The sequence below is a fragment of the Hemiscyllium ocellatum genome, chromosome 14 (assembly GCF_020745735.1).
Source record: "Hemiscyllium ocellatum isolate sHemOce1 chromosome 14, sHemOce1.pat.X.cur, whole genome shotgun sequence".
Lineage (NCBI taxonomy): Eukaryota > Metazoa > Chordata > Chondrichthyes > Orectolobiformes > Hemiscylliidae > Hemiscyllium > Hemiscyllium ocellatum.
Genome location: NC_083414.1, coordinates 74,948,120 through 74,968,882, shown reverse-complemented (window position 1 = coordinate 74,968,882; position 20,763 = coordinate 74,948,120). Strand labels below are relative to the sequence as shown.

Below are 20,763 nucleotides of genomic sequence, written 5' to 3'. Positions count from 1 at the left end.
CTGAGGAAAGGGACATGACTAATTTTGAGGCTAGGGATAGATGTTTGACTATTCTATGTAAAGTCGGGATAAGGAGGGAGGAAGTGTTGAGTTTTCTAAAAGGCATTAAAGTGGACAAGTCCCCAGGTCAGCATGGAATCTATCCCCAGGTTACAGAGTAAAGCAAGAGAGGAAATAGCTGGGGCTTTAACAGATATCTTTGGAGCATCCTTGAATATGGGGAGGTTCCGAAGGACTGGAGAATTGATAATGTCGCCTTGTTTAAGAAGGGTAACAAGAATAATCCAGATAATAAAGACTGGTGAGCCTGACGTTAATGGATTGGAAGCTGCTGGAGAAAATACTGAGGGATAGGATCTATTTACATTTGGAAGAAAATGGGCTTATCAGTGATAGGAAGCATGGTTTTGTGAAGGGAACTTCATGTCTTATCAACTTAATAGAATTATTTGAGGAAATGACAAAGTTAATTGATGAGGGAAGGGCTGCAGATGTTATATACATGGACTTCAGTAAGGCGTTTGATAAGGTTCCCAATGGTAGGCTGATGCAGAAACTGAAGTCACATAGGGTCCAGGGTGTAGTAGCTAGATGGATTGAGAGCCGAATGGGCAGCAAGAGGCAGAGAGTAGTAGCGGGAGGGAGTTTTTCAAAATGGAGAACTGTGGCCAGCAGTGTTTCGCAGGAGAACCTTATCAAACGCCGTGCTAAAATCTATATACACCACATCCGTTGCTCTGCCTTCATCAATGTGTTTTGTCATATCCTCAAATAATCATAACTTCTGCCTCTCAGAATCCTATCCAATAACTTGCTCACCACCAACGAAAGACTGAATGCAGGGATCTGTGCTGAGACCATTGTTTTTTGTGATAAACATAAATGATCTGAAGGAAGACATAGATAGTCTGATTAACAATTTTGCAGATGATATTAAGATTGACAGAGTGAATCTAGTGTCTAGTGATGACTGAGTACGTAATCAATTGATGGAAAAATCTGTCTGGTTCACTAATGTCCTTTCGGGAAGGAATCTACCATCCTTACCTGGTCTGGCCTATATGTGACTCCAGACCCACAGCAATGTGGTTGACTCTTAACTGCCCTCTGGGTAATTAGGGATGGGCAATAAATGCTGGTCTAGTTAGCGACGCCCTTATCCTGTGAATGAATAAAAAAAACAGATGATTGGAGGGTGGCAAACATTATTCCTTTGTTTAAGGAAGGGACTATGGATAGCCTTGGGAATTACAGACCATTCAGTCTTTCGTTGGTGGTGAGCAAGTTATTGGATAGGATTCTGAGAGACAGAAGTTATGATTATTTGAGGATATGACAAAACACATTGATGAAGGCAGAGCAACGGATGTGGTGTATATAGATTTTGGCATGGCGTTTGATAAGGTTCTCCATGGTAGGCTCATTCAGAAAGTAAGGAGGCATGAGGTACTGGAAATTTGGCGGTCTGGATACAGAATTGGCTGGTCCATAGAAGGTGGTAGTAGATGGAAAGCATTCAGCCTGGAGGTCTGTGGTCAGTGGAGTTTCACATGCACCTCTGCTCTTTGTGATTTTTATATATAACTTGGATGAGGAAGTGGAAGTATGGGGTTAGTAAGTTTGCTGGTGACATGAAGGTTGATAGAGTTGTGAATAGTGTGGAGGGCTGCTGTAGGTTGCAACGAGATATTGACAGAATGCAGGGCTGGGCTGAGAAATAGAGTATGGAGTTCAACCTGGAAAAGTGTAAAGCGATTCATTTTGGAAAGTCCGATTTGAATGCAGATTATAGGGTTAAAAAGGCAGGATTCTTGGCAGTGTAGAGGAAGAAAGTTGTTACCTAAGTAGAATCATCATAGAATAGAATCTCAGAATCCCTACCGTGTGTAAACAGGCCATTTAGCCCAAAAAGTCCACACCGACTCCTCAAAAAATAACCTACCCAGACCCATTCCCTTACCCTATTACTCTACATTTCCCCTAATGCACCAAACCTACACTTCCCTGAACACTATGGGCAATTTAGTGTGGCCAATTCACCTAACTTGCACATCTTTGGACTCTGGGAGGAAACCCACACAGACAGGAGACTGTGCAAACACCACACAGTCGCCTGAGGCTGGAGTCGCACCCAGGTCCTTCGTGCTGTGAGCAGCAGTGCTAACCACTGAACCACCATGCCACAAGTTGATAGGATTGTTAGGAAGATGCATGGTGTGTTGGCTTTCTTTAGCAGTGATATTGAGTTTCAGAGCCACGAGGTTATGCTGCAGCTCTTTCAAGCCCTGACTGGACCACATTTGGGAATATTGTGTTCAGTTCTGGTCATCTCATTGTAGGAAGGATGTGGAAGCTTTAGAGAGGGTGCAGAGGAAATTTACCAGGATGCTGCATGGACTGGAAGGCATGTCTTAGGAAGAAAGGTTGAGGAAGCTAGGGCTTTTTTCATTTGAGCGAAGAAGGATGAGAGGTGACTTGATAGAGGCGTACAAGATGATGAGAGGCATAGAAAGAGTGGATAGCCAGAGACTTTTGCCCAGGGCAGAACTGACTATCCCAAGGGGGCATAATGCTCAGGTGATTGGAGGAAGATTTAGGGGAGATGTCAGAGGTAAGTTCTTTACACAGAGAGTGGTGGGTGGGTGGAATGCACTGCCAGCAGTTTTAGTCAAGTCAGATACATTAGGGACATTTTAGCGACTCTTGGATAGGTACATGGATGATTGTAAACTAAAAGGTAGATAAGCTAGTTTGATCTTAGAGTAGGGTAAAACGTTGGCACAACATCAAGGGCCGAAGGGCCTGTATTATGCTGTGCTATGTTCTACATTTGTTCAGGTTCTCTTGCTGAAAGATGACCTCAGAGGGTATAGGTTTCTGGATGCTTCAGGCATTTGTGAGCTGAATCCCTGACTAGCTGTGACTCTCTGCTTCCCTTCCTTGACTCCTTTGCCACCATTTTTAGCAATAGGCTATTAATATCCACTATAAACCCAGAGACTCTCTAGTGAGACCAGGTTGACCTCATCAACTGCGAGGTTCTTGATTGGGTCGTTAATCTGGACAAATCAGGAAAGGAGGAGAAAGTGAGGACTGCAGATGCTGGAGATCAGAGTCGAGAGTGTGGTGCTGGAAAAGCACAGCCGGTCAGGCAGCATCCAACGAGCAGGAAAATTGACATTTTGGGCAAATGCCTTTCATCAGGAAAGCCTTAGCTGACCAATGCAACCAGGAGAGGCATTGTCGTTTGACAAGAAGGGCACAGCTTGTCATTGGCCATCAGGTGTTTCTTTTCGTCCTGGTGATGGAATATGAATAAAGGTTTCTGCACTTGCTGTTTCTTCACTGTGGCCTACACCTGCAGGCACATGACATGGTTGCTGGAAAGAAAAAGCACTGCCACTGTTAGAAAGAAATAAATATATAATCAGGAGATCAGAATTTCCTTAGTTCAGATGACTGACTCTGAGCTGACTAGCCACAGCCAGTGTGCTGCGCACTTGTAAATAAATTGTGTCTTATGATCTTAAAATCCACAACCACCTGATGAAGGAGCAACACTCGTGCTTCCAAATAAACCTGGTGGACTGTAACCTGGTGTTGTGCGATTTTTAAGCTAGTAAATAAAGGGTGACTTGGTGCACCCAGCCTCCATGCGAATATTTCAGACTCTCAAAGTGATTTTGACAGCATGTCCTCACACCCTGTTTCTTGTTGAGATTCCATTCCATTCTTTCAGTTTCGCTATCTGCTTTTCACCTGGTCCAACGAGCCACCTTCCATATTTGTGTTTCTAAGATATCATCGATGCTTCTCAATCAAGGATTTCATCCATCATAGTTGATGAAGCCCTTGATTGTATCTGCTACATGTCCAACACGCTTGCCCTCACCCCTTCTCCTCCCAGTCAGAGCCACAACATGTTTTCCCTTTTCTCACCTTCCACACTACTAGCTTCAACATGCATCATTTTCTGCAATTTCTTCTACCACTAAATATATCTTCTCCCTTCTATTTCAGCATTCTTTACATGGTTCTCAATGATTCTCAACACCCTGACCCTTCCCATAGCACGTTTCCATTTAAACTTCAGAGATGTCCCTCTGCCTCTTCTTATTGTCCTCGGTACCAAGCACATCTTCTCGATGAAGCAGTGATTTACTTGGAACTTAAGGTTTAGTCTTCTATATTTTTAGCTGACAATGTTGCATTGAAAATTCCATCAGTAGATTGAGTATCTCTTTGTGACACAACTTCACTCAGTCCTCAAGAATGACTCACAGCCTCTGGTGAACTGTCATTTTAACTCTCTACTTTGCTCTCGTGTTGATATCTCTGCCCTTGACTTGCTACATTGATCCAGTCAAGCCCAATGTTGAACCTCACAGCCTTCAGAACTCAACAATTCAAACCCATAAACTCTTCCCCACCTTTTCTTTGCATAATACTTTTTACCTTTTCCAAGTTTCATTTTTACAGACCTGTTCTGGGGCCTTCTTTTGTTTCTTTTCTTGCTTAATCATCACACCTTTTAGCCTTTGAAAACCATAAAACATAGCAACAGAAATAGGCTATTCAGCTCATTGGGTCTTATTCTGAGATTATGCCCTCTAGTGGTGGACTCTCCCACCACTTTCTTTCTGCAATCCAAGATGACAGATTAGGACACTCCAACTGGAGCTCTTCTGCTCCGTCTGTTTATTTCTCATTTATTTGGCTTTTTATCCCCCTTCTTTATTTCTTGGTGTTTCTTCACTTCCCCTGTGGCGACGTCCCAGCCCAGTCTCTTGGCGTGAGTAAGTCCTGCCCAAGCATGTTCCTGAGGCACCGTAAGAGATTGGAGAGATGACAGCTTTAGCAGTAGCGATGGCATCACTGCCCAATATGGAAAGAGTAAACAGTGAATGATGTTCCCCCATATCTGCAGGGACAAGAACAAGCAGCTGAAGTCTCCTGGAGAGGGAGTAAGCGGAGGACTGTTGAACTTTTAACTAATTCCTTTATTTTCATAGTTTAATTGAAGAAAGAGCATTTGTTGCAAGTTTTGGGTAGATTTGTCCTACTAAGACAGGTTAGGAATAGTAAGGTGAAGGGGCCTTGGATGACAGGGGAAGGGGAGCTTCTTGTCAAGAAGAAGAAGGAAGCTTACTTAAGATTGAGGCAGCAAGGATCTGGCACAGCTTTACAGGATTATTGGGTAGCTAGGAAAGAACTCAAAAATGGATTGAGGAGAGTGAAGAGGGGGCATGAAAAAGCCTTACCGGGAAGGTTTAGGGAAAACTGAAAGATGTTTTACATGTATGTGAGGCAGAAGAGAATGATCAGAGTGAGGGGAGGGCTCATCAGGGATAGTGCGAGGGAACTTCTGTCTGGAGTCTGAATAGGTAGGGGAGGTCCTAAATGGGTTTTTTGCTTCAGTAGTCACTTAATAGTGAGAACACGGTGAATCAGGTTAATCGGCTTGAACAGATCGATATTAAGAAAGTGGATGTGCTGGAAATTCTGGGAAGCATCAAGATAGATAAGTCCCCATGGATATATCCAAGGTTACTACAGGAAAAGAGGAATGAAATTGCTGTGCCTCTGGTGATAATCTTTAGATCCTCACTCTCCACAACAGTAGAACTGGATGATTGTAGGGAGATTAATGTTGAGAATAGAGATATTCCTGGGAATTACAGACCAGTCAGTCTAACGCCTGTGGTAAGCAAGGTACTGGAGAGGATTCTGAGAGATAGGATTTAAGACTGTTTGGAAAAATATAGTTTGATTAAAGATAGTCAGCATGGTTTTGAGAGGGGCAGATCATGCCTCACTAGCCTATTGAGATCTTTGAAAACGTGACGAGACAAGTTGACATAGGTCGAGCAGTGCTGGGGTGTATATGTATTTCAGGAAGGCATTTTGATAAGGTTCCCCACAGTAGGCTCACTCAAAAAGTTAGGAGGTATGTCTGGATACAGACTTGGCTGGCCAAAAGAAGACAGTGAGCGGTATCCCGCAGGGATCTGTTCTTGGGCCTCTGCTCTTTGTAGTTTTTATAAATAACTTGGATGAGGAAGTGGAAGGGTGAGTTAGTACATTTGCCAATAACATGAAGGTTGGTGGTGTTGTTGATAGTGTTGAGGGCTGTTGCAGGTTACAACAAGACATTGACAGGATGTCGAGCTGAGCTGAGAAGTAGCAGATGGAGCTCAATCTGGACAAATGCGAAGTGATTCATTTTGGAAGGTCAAACTTGAATGTTGAATACAGGGTAAAAGACAGGATTCTTGGCAGTGTGGAGAAACAGTGTGATCTTGTGGACATAGATCCCTCAAAGTTGCCACCCAAGTTGATGAAGGGCTTATGCTCGAAACATCGATTCTCCTGCTCCTCAAATCCTGCCAGACCGGCTGTGCTTTTCCAGCCCCACACTCTGACTCAAGTTGATAGGGTTGTTAAGAAGGCTTATGGGGTTTTGACTTTCATTAACAGAGGGATTGAGTTTAAGAGCCGTGAGGTTTTGCTGCAGGTCTATAAAACCCTGGTTAGACCACACATGGAATATTGTGTTCAGTTGTGGTCACCTCATTATAGGAAGGACGTAAATGCTTTAGAGAGGGAGCAGAGGAGTTTTACCAGGATGCTGCCTGGATTGGAGGGCATACCTTATGAAGAGAGATTGAGTGAGTTAGGGCATTTCACCCTGGAGAGAAGAAGAAAAGAGAGGTGACTTGATAGAGGTGTACAAGGTAATGAGAGGCATAGATAGAGTAGGTGGTCAGAGACGTTTCCCAAGGGCATAAATGGCTGTCATGAGGGGCAATTATTTTAAGGTCACTGGAGGAAAGTATGGGGAGATGTCAGAGGTAGATCCTTTGCACAGAGAGTGCTGAGTGTATGGAATGCACTGCCAGCAGAGGTATTAGAGTCAGATACATAAGGGACATTTAACTGACTGCTGGACAAGCACATGGACCACAGTAAATTGAGGGGTGTGAGAGTTAGGTTGATCTTAGATTATGACAAATGCTCGGCACAACATCGTGGGCTGAAGGGCATGTACTGTGCTGGACTGTTCTATGTCCTCTGTTCTATTCCATGGCTGCAATCAGGAATCCAGGGACGGTGTGTTGCCTCCAAGGCGCCAGAGTCTAGGATATCTCAGAGTAGCTGCAGAACGTTCTCAGGGGGTAAGGTGAGCAGCCAGAAGTCATTGAACACATTAGCATAAATAACATTGGTAGAAATAAGGATGAGGTCCTGCAGAGTGATTATAGAGAACTCGGAAAAATGTTACAAACTAAGACCTCGGTAATAATCTCCAGATTACTTGCAGTACCATGTGCTTGTGAGAGTAAGAACAGGAGGATATAGCAGATGAATGTGTGGCTAAAGAATTGATGCAGATGTAATTGGATCATTGGGATCTTTTCTGGGGCAGGGGTGATCTATCCAAGAGGAATAGGTTGCACCTGAACTTGAGGGGGGTCCAATATCTTGGCGAGAGAGATAGCTGTGCTGCTAGGGAGGGTTTAAACTGGCAGATGGTTGCGATCCACAACAGAGAGGCAAGTGTGATGCTCCAAAGAGATACAGTAATCAGGAATAGTAAATTGAAGAGACTGTTCAGTGAGTTTTGAGAAGATTTGCAGCTCAGGTTGAGGTTTTGGAGGTAGGTTTGCTCGCTGAGCTGGAAGGTTCATTTTCAGAAGTTTCTTCACCCTACTAGTAACATCTTCAGTGAACTTCCCGACAAAGCATTGCTGATGATTCCTACTTTCTATTTATATGTTTGAGTTGGTGATATCATTTCCTGTGCTGATGTCATTTCCTGTGGTGATGTCACCTGCTGTTCTTTTCCTCGGGGTGGTAAATCCAGGGTGGACCCAATTTACCACCCGCTGAGAGAAAGAACAGGAAATGACGTCACCAACCCAAAGAAACCCAAACATATAAATAGAATGCAGGAAACATCAGCAATGTTTTGTGTGGAGGCTCACTGAAGTACTTACCTAGTATGGTGATGAAATGTCTAAAAATGAACCTTTCAGCTCAGTGAGCACCCTACATCCAGACAAGTCAGGTTGGAACAAGACAGGGAGAAAGTGAGGACTGCAGATGCTGGAGATCAGAGCTCAAAGTGTGTTGCTGGAAAAGCGCAGCAGGTCAGGCAGCATCCAAGGAGGAGAATTGATGTTTCGGGCATGAGCCCTTCTTCCAGCACTTTTGCAGCAACACATTTTCAGCTCTGGAACAAGACAGGGAGCAAGGAATGCCTGTTGGATTAAATTGCATTTATTTCAATGCAAGAAGGCTGACAGGTAAGGCCAATGAACTCAGGGTCTGGATACGTTTTTGGGACTGGGATATTATAGCCATTACAGAAACTAATGCTAAGGGAGAGACAGGACTGGCAGCTGAATGTACCAGAGTACAAGTCCTTTAGGTGGGACAGAGGTGGTGGTAAGAGGAGAGGGGATGTTACATTTTTGATTAAGGTGAGTATCATAGCAGTAATCAGAGATGAAATAACAGAAGGATCATCCAGGGAGGCTCTATGAGTGGAGCTAAGAAATACAAAAGGGATGATCACATTATTGGGATTGTTCTAAAGGCTGCAGATAGTCAATGGAAATTAGAGGACCAAATAAGCAGGGAGACTGGGGAGACTTGCAGGATAAATAGGGTTGTCATAGTAGGGGATTTTAATTTTCCTAACATTGACTGGGACTGCCAGAGAATTAAAAGCTTAGATGGGGTTGAATTTGTTAACTGTATTTAGGAAGGTTTCCTCAATTAATATATAGAGGGTCATACTCTGGAAGGGGCAAAATTCGACATACTCTTGGGAAAAAGGGCAGGACAGATGATGGACGTGAATGTTGGTGGGGCATTTTGGGACAAGTTACCATAGTTCCATTAATTTTAAACTAGTTATGGGGATGGAGAAGATTTGTCCACAGATTCAAATTGGTGCAAAGCAAACTTGAATGAAATTAGACAGGAGGTTGCTGGGGTTGATTGGAGTAGTTTGCTTGCAGGCAAAGGAACATCTCGCAGGTGGGAAGCTTTCATAAATGAGAGAGCTAGAGTTCAATGTGTATATATGTTTCTATGAGGGTGAAGGGCATGATTGGCAGGAATAGGGAACCCTGGATGACAAGATGTATTGAGGCCTTGACCAGAAAAAAAGGTGTGGCTCAGGTACAGGCAGCTGGGATCAAAGGAATCTCTGGAGGTACACATGCAATGCGGGAGTTCACTGAAGAAGGAAATCTGATGGGTGAAAAGAGGCCACGGGATAGCCTTGGCTGAGAAGAGTACGGTGACTCCAAAAAAGGTACTTTAAGTATATTTAAGGAAAAAGAATAACTGGAAAGAGAATAGTTTCTCTCAAGGACCAAAGTGGACATGTATGTGTAGAACTAGGAGAAAGTGAGGACAGCAGATGCTGGAGATTAAAGTCGAGAGTGTGGTGCCGGAAACGCACAGCAAGTCAGGCAGCATCCGAGGAGCAGAAGGGTCGATGTCTCGGGCAAAAACCCTTCATCATATTCCTGATGGAAGGGCTTTTGCCCAAAACATCAACTCTCCTACTTCTCGGATGCTGCCTGACCTGCTGTGCTTTTCCAGTACCACACGCTCGACAAATATGTGTAGAACCACAGATTCAATGAATACTTCTCCTCTGATTATGATGGAGAAAGACATGAAGACTTTGCAACTTGGGGAGGTTAATGGTGACAGTCCATATCACAGTCAAGGAGGTGTTGGATGTAACAGAATGTATAAAGATAGATAAATCTCCTGGACCTGACCAGGTATATCCAAGAACACTGAAAAAGGCTAGAGACAAAATTGAGATATAAAATATACATGCATTCGGAAAGACAGGATTTGATTAGGAGTAGTCAGCATGGTTTTGAGTGGGAAATCATGTCTCACAAATATTTTTTAGAGTTCTTTGATGAAGTGACCAGGAAGGTTGACAAGGCTAAGGCAGTAGATGTAGTCTATGTGGATTTGAGTAAGGACTTTGATAAGATTCCACATGCTCTGGAAGGTTGGATCGCTTGGAATCCAGGGCTAGCTGGCAAATTGGATACAAAATTGGCTTGATGGTCAGAAGCAGAGGGTAATAGTGGAGGGATGTTTGTTAGAATGTAGGCGTGTGACTAGTGGAGTGCCTTAGGGTCTATGCTGGGCCCATTACAGTTTGTTATCTATTTCAGTGCTTGGATGAGAATGTACAAGGCATGATTAGTCAGGTTGCAGATGACATTAAAATAAAGCTGTATCATGGACAGTGAGGAAGGTTATCAGAAATTACGGCAGGATTTTAAACAGCTGGGGTGGTGGGCTGTGAAATGGCAAAAGGAGTTTAATATAGATAAGTCTTGCGTTTTGGAAAGTCAAAACAAGGTAGGTTTCATTGTGAATGGGAGGGTCTTTAGGAGTGTAGTGGAACAGGTGCACAGTTCTCTATAAGTAGAGTCACGGACAGACAGAGTTAAAAGTCACACAACATCAGGTTATAGTGCAACAGATTTATTTGGAAGTACTAGCTTTCAGAGCGCAGGTACCAGTGCTCCATCATCAGGTAACTTCATCAGGTACCAGTGCTCCAAAAGCTAGTGCTTCCAAATAAACGTGTTGCACTATAACTTAGTGTTGTGTGATTTATAACTTTGTGCACCCTAGTCCAACACCAGTACCTCCACATCACAGGCAGACAGGGCAGTGAAGAAAGCTTCTGGCACACTGGCCTTCCTCAGTCAGGGCACTGAGTATAGAATTTGGTAAGTTATGTTGCAGTTATGCAGGACATTCGTGAGACTGCACTTGGAGTATTGTGTTCAGTTTTGGTCACCTTGCTATAGGAGTGTCATTAAATTGGAAAGAGTGCAGCAGGAATTTACAATGATATTGCCTAGACACAAGGACCCGAGTTATAGGGGGAGGCTGGACAAGCTGGGATAGGGTGAGTGCACTCAATCTTTTTCCCAGGATTGGAGAATCAAGGATGAGAGGGCACCAGTTTGAAGTTGGAGGGGAAAGAATAAAAGGGTGATATGCATATGAAATGATCTGCCAGCAGAAGTGTTTTAAGGTGGGTACGTTAACAACATTTGAAAGGCATTAGGACAAATACATGGATAGGAAAGGTTTAGAAGGATATGAACCAAGTGCAGAGAAATGGGGTAGTTGGACATTTTGGTCAGCATGGACCAGTTGGAGTCAAAGGGCCTGTCTCTACAGGACTCTATGACTCGAATGCTTAAATTTTTAACACGGTTTCTTTTACTACTTTGTACCTACATTTTTCGTACCTTGGCACCTAAGATAGCACTTTCTATGGCAACACTGTACACTTTTCACTGTGCTCCTGTACTTGGGTACACGCAACAATAAAATCTATTGAAAAGAGGAAACAACCTATTATAGAATCCTTACAGTGTAGAAACTGGCCATTCGACCCAACCAAACCTTACTGACTCTCTGTAAAACATCCCACCCAGACACACCCCACTATCCTGTCCCTATAATCCACACATCCATGGATGTTATAGGCAATTTAGCACAGCTAAGCCATCTAAGCAGTATAGCTTTAGACTGTGGAAGGAAACCTGAGCACCCAGAGAAAACTCATACAGATGCAGGGAAAACATGCAAACTCCACACAGACAGTAGCCTGAGGCTGGAATTGAACCCAGGTCCTGGGCGCTGAGGTGCCAATCAAGTGAACTACTTTGTCCCAGATGGTGTGAATTTTCTTGAATGTTGTTGACGCTGCACCCATCCAGATAAGTGGGGAATATTTCATCATCCTCCTGTCTCATACTTTTGTAGATGATAGCCAGGCTTGGGGCAATTAGGAGGTGAGTTACTCACCACAATATTTCTAGCCTCTGGCTTGCTTTTGCAACGACTGTGTTTAGGTGACAAGTTCAGTTGCATTTATGGTCAATAGTACCCGTAGGATGTTGATAGTGGGGAATTCGTTAATAAGTAGCAAATGTTAAAAAAAATTGATTGAGTTGTTTATAGACTGTTGAACAGTAGGCATATTGTAGAATAGTGAATAAGGACATTAGAGGCACACATAATAAGGGTTATACATAATATTAAGATTTGTTATTCCTCATATAAACTACACAGATTGGTAGCACTGTTGCCTCACAGCGCAGGGAACCACGTTCGATTCAAGCCTTGGATGGGTGCCTGTTTGGAGTTTACACGTTCTCCCAGGGTCTACGTGGATTTGCTCCGGAGGCTCTCGTTTCTTCCCATGGTCCAAAGATGTGCAGGTTAGATGGACTGGGCATACAATTTGTCCGTTGCATCCAGGGTTATGCAGGATGGACTAGTCATACTCATTGACGTTCTTTGAAGGGTCAGTACATACCACCTGATGCCTTACAGGATTCCATGATTGCAGTAATAGTGTGAAACATAATTTAAGGTAATACATTAATATAGATTTAGACTTGCCTAAAAGACAAAAATAAAGAGTTCGAAGAATGGGACATAGTCAATTGTCAGGCTATAACTAGTGTGGTACTGCAATAATCAGTATTCAGAAGTCAGCTATATATAATCTATATTAATGACCTAGATGAGGGACGGAGTTTATCTAGGTTTGCTGACATAAAAGGTTAAGTGGAAAAGTAAGCAGTCAACTGTACATTGACAGACAGCAGAGGGATACAGACGGCGCACAGGATATGAGGTTCCTGGAAACCAGGGTTTTGGAGTTTGAGCGCTTGGGAATACTGTGAAGTTCAGAGTATCATGTATAATACGTATGAGAGGGGTATTCGCATCAAAAGCAAACATTCCACAGCCAAAAAGGAAATGGGTGACCACCAGGCAGAGTAACAGCACTGCAAAACAGATATACCATTTTGGATCCTGTACGTGGTGTATAGTCTCTGAGGAAAGTAGAGACAGCTGAATTCATTGCATCATCATTGGCTTTGTTGCCAATGTTGAGGAGAAAGCATGGGAATGCAATAGTTAGAGGGGATTAAATTGTAAGGGGAATAGATGGGAATAGTTTCTGTGACCATAAATAATATTCCAGGATGGTATGTTGCCTCCCTGCAGAAAGACTGCAGAAAGCTACACCACACACGTATTTGGGAGTCTCATTCATGAATCACTAGCATACAAGTTGATTAAATGCAGTCAACACGGCTTTGAGAGGGGCAGGTCATGCCTCACAAATCTTATCGAGTTCTTTGAGGATGTGACTAGAAAAGCTGATGAGGTTCGAGCTGTGGATGTGGTGTATATGGACTTCAGCAAGGCATTTGATAAAGTTCCCCATGGTAGGCTCATTCAGAAGGTCAGGAGGAATGGGATTCTGGGGAACACAGCTGTCTGGATACGGAATTGGCTGGCCAACAGAAGACAGCGAGTGGTAGTAGAAGGAAGATATTCTGCCTGGAAATCTGTGGTGAGTGGTGTTCCACAGGGCTCTGTCCTTGGGCCTCTATTGTTTATAATTTTTATTAATGACTTGGATGAGGGGTTGAAGGATGGGTCAGCAAGTTTGCAGATGACACAAAGGTTGGAGGTGTTGTTGACAGTATAGAGGGCTGTTATAGGCTGCAGCTGGACATTGACAGGATGCAGAGATGGGCTGAGAGGTGGCAGATGGAGTTCAACCCGGATAAATGCGAGGTGATGCATTTTGGAAGGTCGAATTTGAAAGCCAAGTACAGGATTAAGGATAGGATTCTTGGCAGTGTGGAGGAACAGAGGGATCTTGGTGTGCAGGTACACAGATCCCTTAAAATAGCCACCCAAGTGGACAGGGTTGTTAAGAAAGCATATGGTGTTTTGGCTTTCATTAACAGGGGGATTGAGTTTAAGAGTCGTGAGATCTTGTTGCAGCTCTATAAAACTTTGGTTAGACCGCACTTCGAATACTGCGTCCAGTTCTGGTCGCCCTATTATAGGAAAGATGTGGATCCTTTAGAGAGGGTTCAGAGGAGGTTTACCAGAATGCTGCCTGGACTGGAGCTCAGACTTTTTTCATTGGAGAAAAGGAGGAGAAGACGGGACCTAATTGAGGTATACAAGATAATGAGAGGCATAGATACAGTCGATAGGCAGAGAGTATTTCTCAGGGCATAAATGACTAACACGAGGGGTCATAGTTTTAAGCTGGTTGGAGGAAAGTATAGTGGGGATGTCAGAGGCAGATTCTTTACACAGAGTTGAGAGAGCATGGAATGCGTTGCCAGCAGCAGTTCATTGCCAGGCAGGGTCATTGGGGACATTTAAGAGACTTCTGGACATGCATATGGTCACAGAAATTTGAGGGTGCATACATAAGGATCAGTGGTCGGCACAACATCGTGGGCTGAAGGACTTGTTCTATACTGTACTGTTCTATGTTCTATAAGTTATTGAGTCATAGAGATATACAGCATGGAAACAGACCCTTCGGTCCAACCCGTCCATGCCGACCAGATATCCTAACCCAATCTAGTCCCACTTGCCAGCACCCGACCCACATCCCTCCAAACCCTTCCTATTCACATACCCATCCAAATGCCTTTTAAATGTTGCAATTGTACTAGCCTCCGCCACTTCCTCTGGCAGCGCATTCCATACACATACCACCGTCTGAGTGAAAAAGTTGCCCCTTAGGTCTCTTTTATATCTTTCCCCTCTCACCCTAAACCTATGCCCTCTAGTTCTGGACTCCCCCACCCCAGGGAAAAGACTTTGCCTATTTAGCCTATCCACGCCCCTCATAATTTTGTAATCCTCTAAGGTCACCCTCATCCTCCAACGCTCCAGGGAAAACAGCCCCAGCCTGTTCAGCCTCTCAATCCTCCAACCCTGTCTACATCCTTGTAAATCTTTTCGGAACCCTTTCAAGTTTCACAACATCTTTCCGATAGGAAGGAGACCAGAATTGCACGCAATATTCCAATAGTGGCCTAACCAATGTCCTGTACAGCCGCAACATGACCTCCCAACTCCTGTACTCAATACTCTGACCAATAAAGGAAAACATACCAAACGCCTTCTTCACTATCCTATCTACCTGCGACTCCACTTTCAAGGAGCTATGAAGCTGCACTCCAAGGTCTCTTTGTTCAGCAACACTCCCTAGGACCTTAACATTAAGTGTATAAGTCCTGCTAAGACTTGCTTTCCCAAAATGCAGCACCTCGCATTTATCTGAATTAAACTCCATCTGCCACATCTCAGTCCATTGGCACATATGGTCCAGATCCCTCTTTGCTGTCCACCACACCTCCAATTTTGCTGTCATCTGCAAACTTACTAACCATACCTCTTATGTTCACATCCAAATCATTTAGAAAAATGACAAAAAAGTAGAGGGCCCAACACTGATCCTTGTGGCACTCCAGGTTATTATGAAAGCAAATAGAATGTTGATCTTTACTACAAAGGGAATGAAAAATAAAAACTGTCTTACTAAAAACTGTACAAGGCACTCAAGATACTACAGCTGGAATGCAGTGACCATTTCTGTCCTTTTTCCAAAGGAAAGGTATTGGAGGCAGTCCAGAAAAGGTTTATTAGATTGCTACCAGTAAAGTTTGGGTCTGCTACGTGGATGACACCTTTGTCAACACTAAATGAAACAAATTAGAGGAAACCTTCAAGACTATCAATAATAGCCTTACTGGCATAAAATTCACCTAACAGGAGGAAACCAACAACAAACTGCCATTCCTAGATGTCACAGCAGAGCGAACAGCCAGTGGGGAACTTCAAACCAGCATCTACAGGAAAACAATATATGGTCCAAATATTGAACTACAGAAGCAATCATCCCACATCCACAAAAGAAGCTGCATCAGAACATTATTTCAATGAGCCAACACACACTGCAGCACAGAGGAACTATGCAGAGCACAGGAAAATCACCTATACTGTGCACTCAGAAAGAATGGGTACCCAATGAACACAGTCCGCTGATTTTTCAGCAACAAACCCAAACAAGCAGACAAAACACATCCAGAAACCCTAGCCATTCTCCCGTCCATCAAAGACATCTCAGAAATTACTCCCAGACTACTCAGACCCCTTGGCATCATGGTAGCCCACCAACCCACCAAAACAGCAGCTAATGAACTTGAAAGACCCTATACAGACAACAAGCAAAACTAATGTCATTTACAAAATACCGTGCAAGAACTGTAACAAACACTACATTGGACAAACAGGCAGAAAACTAGCCACCAGGATACATGAACATCAGCTAGCCACAAAACGACATGACCCTCTCTCACTAGTGTCCTTACATACAGATAAGGAAGGACACCATTCGACTGGGACAACACATCCATCCTAGGACAAGTGAAACAGAGATACGCACGAGAATTCCTAGAAGTATGGCATCCCAACTGGAACTCTATCAACAAACACATCCAGTTAGATCCTATCTACCATCCACTGAGAAAAAGAACAGAAAATGATATCACGAACCCAATGAAACTCAAACATAAGTAGAAAGCAGGAATCATCAGCAATGCTTTGCCCGGAGGCCCACTGAAGATGTTACCCAGTAGGGTGACGAAACGTCTGGAAATGAACCTTATAGCTCAGTGAGCAAACCTACATCCAGAACCTCAACCTGAGCTACAAATCTTCTCAAAACTCACTCTGTTCCTATGTCTTATGGTCTCATTGATTCAAGTTTTTCCATATTTTACACGATATTAGTAAGGCCAGCTGAGTTTCAGTTTCTTGATCTTAGATCACTTTCACCAGAGACAGTATAATTAGACCATTTTCTGGAATGAGGGGTTGTCCCATGAGTAGCCAGGGATAATTGGATTAGCATGGTAAATGTTTAGTTATGGGGATAGGGTCAGAAGCCATGTCTGGATGGGATGCTCTTTGAAGGATTAGTGCAGATTTGATGGGCTGAATGCCTCTTTCCACATTATAGCATTTCTATGATTCTGTGATTCTTCTCATAAAACAGTACATCCATTCCCCTATGTTAACCTAGTGGAACCTTTTCTGGACTGCGACCAGTGTCAGTTTATCTTCCCTTATATGAAGGGACTAAAACCCTGTGGTGTTTTATAATGAAATTTGAGATTTAATCTCCACATTCAGGATATATTCTGTTCTAAACGTGCTGCAGTCTGAAGTTAATGGTCAGTCCCTCACGACAGGCAGAGATATTAGTTATCATTATAAATGAGCACAGTAAGAACATGACCAGGTGAAGATTGAATTGAAATCAAAATGCAGGGATCTGGGGGTGGAATGTGAGGCTCCATCAGATGTCAGGTACCTGTAATAGCCCCTGAACGTCCCTCTGTCTGCTTCCTCTCATTGGGATCCTCCAATGTGGTCACCACTTCGTCTGGGGAACCTGACTCCACACTGGAGTAACCTGCAGTTTAAACAAAATTGTCAACAGTCATTAAAGCAGAAAACCAGCTTCAAATAATGCCTCAGGTTTGGCCTCTGTTAATGTACATATCGATTAAGGAGACAGATTGGGAAATCAGGAATGAAAATGTGTTCTGGAAAAGTGCAGCAGGTCAGGCAGCATCCAAGGTGCAGGAGAATTGACCTTTCGGGCATGAGTCTTTCTTCAGGATTCCTGAAGAAGGGCTCATGCCCGAAACATCGATTCTCCTGCTCCTTGGATGCTGCCTGACCTGCTGCGCTTTTCCAGCAACACATTTTCAGCTCTGATCTCCAGCATCTGCAGTCCTCACTTTCTCCTGGAAAATCAGGAATGCCAAGATGCATTTTGTGCTCGCTTTCCTGATAGATGGTGATAGTACATGCAAGCTCTGCTCACAGAAGTGACGGTTCACTTTTCCACTACTTTCCTCAGAAAGGAGTGGGAATACTCTCGCTGCCTCACAAAATTCCACGAGGAGGAAATAGTCAGTTCCATTTCTTGCTCACCACCAGTGGCTTGTCTCTGGATAACAAAAGCCATTTTCAAAGACGCCACGGCTGCTTCATGCCACCATTAAAAGCATACAGCAGCTTGGCATCTTTAACAATAACACTGCATTTTCATAGCACCTAAATTCAAGGGCTACAAGAGGAAATTTTAGGACTGCTGACCAAAGGCTTGGTCAAATAGGTTTTAAAGAGCTTTCAAGTGAGGAGAGATAGATGCAAAGATTTACAGAGGGAATTCACAGTTTAGGACCTCAGCAGACATAAGCATGGCTATCAATGGTGGAAATATTGAAATCAGAAATGCTCAAAACTGGAATGGAGGAACGCAGACATCTCAGAAGTAGAAAGGGATTTGAAAACAAAGATGAGAATTTTCAAATATGGGCAGTGGTTAACTGGAAGCTGCTATACACCAGTGAGCACTGCACTGATGGGTGAATGGGACTTGGAGCAAGTTGGTATTTCTGGATGAGGTGAAGTTTACAGAAGATGACAGGAAACTAGGAAGCTTCGAGGAACAGAGGGTTCTTAGGATGGTGTCCACAGATGCCTTAAAGTGGCAGACAAATTAACAGGACAGTTCAGAAGCAGAAGGGACTCTTACCTTTATCAGTCATGGCCCAGATTTTAAGGTCAGGGAGGTGACAAAGAACAAGAACAAAGAAAATTACAACACAGAAACAGGTCCTTCAATCCTCCAAGCTTGTGCTTCTATCCAGATCCTCTATCTAAACCTGTTGCCTATTTTCTAAGGATCTGTATCTCTCTGCTCCTTGCCCATATATGTATGTCTAGATACATCTTAAATGATACTATCGTGCCTGTCTCTACCCACCACCCTCATCATAAAGTACTTTGCATGTGTATCTCTTTTAAACTTTGCCCTTCTCACCTTGAACTCGTGATTCCTAGTAATTGAGTCCCCCAGTCTGAGAAAAGGTTTCTTGCTATCCACCCTGTCTATACCTCTCATGATTTTGTAGACCTCAATCAGGTCCTCACTCAACCTCTATCTTTCTAATGAAAATAATCCTAATCCAGTCAATCTCTCTTCATAGCTAGCACCCTCCATACCAGGCAACATTCTGGTGAAACTCCTCTGCACCCTCTCCAAAGCATTCACATCCTTTTGGTAATGTGGCGACCAGAACTGTACACAGTATTTCAAATGAGGCCGAACCAAAGTCCTATACAACTGTAACAAGACCTGCCAACTCTTGTACTTAATACCCCGTCCTATGAAGAAAAGCATGCCATATGCCTTCTTGACCACTCTATCGACCTGCATTGCCAGCTTCGGGGGTAACTGACTTGAACACCCAGATCTCTCTGTACATCAATTTTCCCCAGGGCTTTTCCATTTACTGGATACTTTACTCTTTAATTGAATCTTTCAAAATGCATCATCTTGCATTTGCCCAGATTGAACTCCATCTGCCATTTCTCTGCCCGCCTCTCCAATCTATCTATATTCTGCTGCATTCTTGACAGTCCCCTTCATTACCTGCCACTCCACCAATCTTAATGTCGTCTGCAAACTTACTAATCAGACCACCTATACTTTCCTCCAGATCATTTACGTGCATCACATACAACAATAGTCCCAGCGCGGATCCCTGTGGGACACCACTGGTCACAGTTCTCCATTTTGAGAAACTCCCTTCCACTACTACTGTCTCCTGCTGCCCAGCTAGCTCTCTATCCATCTAGCTAGTACACCCTGGACCCCACAGGACTTCACCTCTCCATCAGCCTACCATGGGGAATCTTATCAAACACTTTACTGAAGTCCTTCCCTCATCAATCAAGTTTGTCATTTCCTCAAAGAATTCTATTAAGTTGGTAAGACATGACCTTCCCTGCACAAAACCACGTTGCTTGTCACTGATAAGCCCATTTCCTTTCAAATGTAAATAGTCCATTTCCCTCAGTATCTTCTCCACAGCTTCCATATCACTGGTCTTTAATTACTTGGATCATCCCTGTTACCCTTCTTAAACAAGGGCTCAACATTAGCAATTCTCCAGTCCTCCGGGATCTCACCCGTGTTCAAGCATGTTGCAAAAATATCTGTTAAGGTCCCAGCTGTTTCCTCTCTCGCTACGCTCAGTGACCTGGGATAGATCCTGTCCGGACATGGGGACTTGTCCACCTTCATGACTTTTAGAATACCCAACACTACATCCCTCTTTATGCCGACCTGACCTAGAGTAATCAAACATCTATCCCTAACCTCAACATCTGTCACGTCCCCTTCCTCTGCGAATACCGATGCAATGTATTCATTAAGAATCTCACCCATTTTCTCCCACTCAATGCTAACGTTCCCCCTTTGTCCTTGAGTGGGCCAACCCTTTTTCAGGTTACCGTCTTGCTCCTTAGAAACAAATAAAAGGCTTTGGGAATTTCCTTGCCTTTGCCTAAGAAATTTCATGATCCCTTTTAGCTCTCTTAATTCCTTGTTTCAGATTGGTCCTACTTTCCCAATATTCTTCCAAAGTTGCATGTTTTCAGTTGCCCAGACCTTATGTATGCTTCCTTCTTCTTCTTAGCTAGTGTCACAATTTCACCTGTCATCCATGGTTCCCTAATCTTGCCATTCCTATCCCTCATTTTCACAGGACATGTCTGTCCTGCACTTTAACCAACCTCTCTTCAAAAGTCTCACACATACCAAGTGTGGATTTACCCTCAAACACCTATTCCCAATTGATATTCCCCAGCTCTGCCGGATTTTACTGTACTTGGCCTTCCCCCAGTTTAGCACTCTTCCTTTTGGACCACTCTCGTCTTTCTCCATGCATCTTCTAAAACTTACGGAATTGTGGTCACTACTCCCAAAGTAAT

The 20,763-nt window shown here is 43.5% G+C and overlaps 1 protein-coding gene across 5 annotated transcripts in view; it reads right to left on the bottom strand.

Moving 5' to 3' along the window:
* LOC132822429 (nuclear receptor subfamily 2 group C member 2-like) overlaps window positions 1-20,763 on the bottom strand; it is a 198,593-nt gene that overhangs the window by 29,903 nt on the left and 147,927 nt on the right. For 4 of the 5 annotated variants that reach the window (XM_060835809.1, XM_060835811.1, XM_060835810.1 and 1 more), the window contains one exon: window positions 17,285-17,386. In XM_060835809.1, coding sequence (XP_060691792.1) covers window positions 17,285-17,386 — 102 coding nt within the window. Of the gene's footprint in view, window positions 1-1,099; window positions 1,162-17,284; window positions 17,387-20,763 lie in introns of those variants that run through there. The other variant, XM_060835813.1, reaches the window with a different exon arrangement.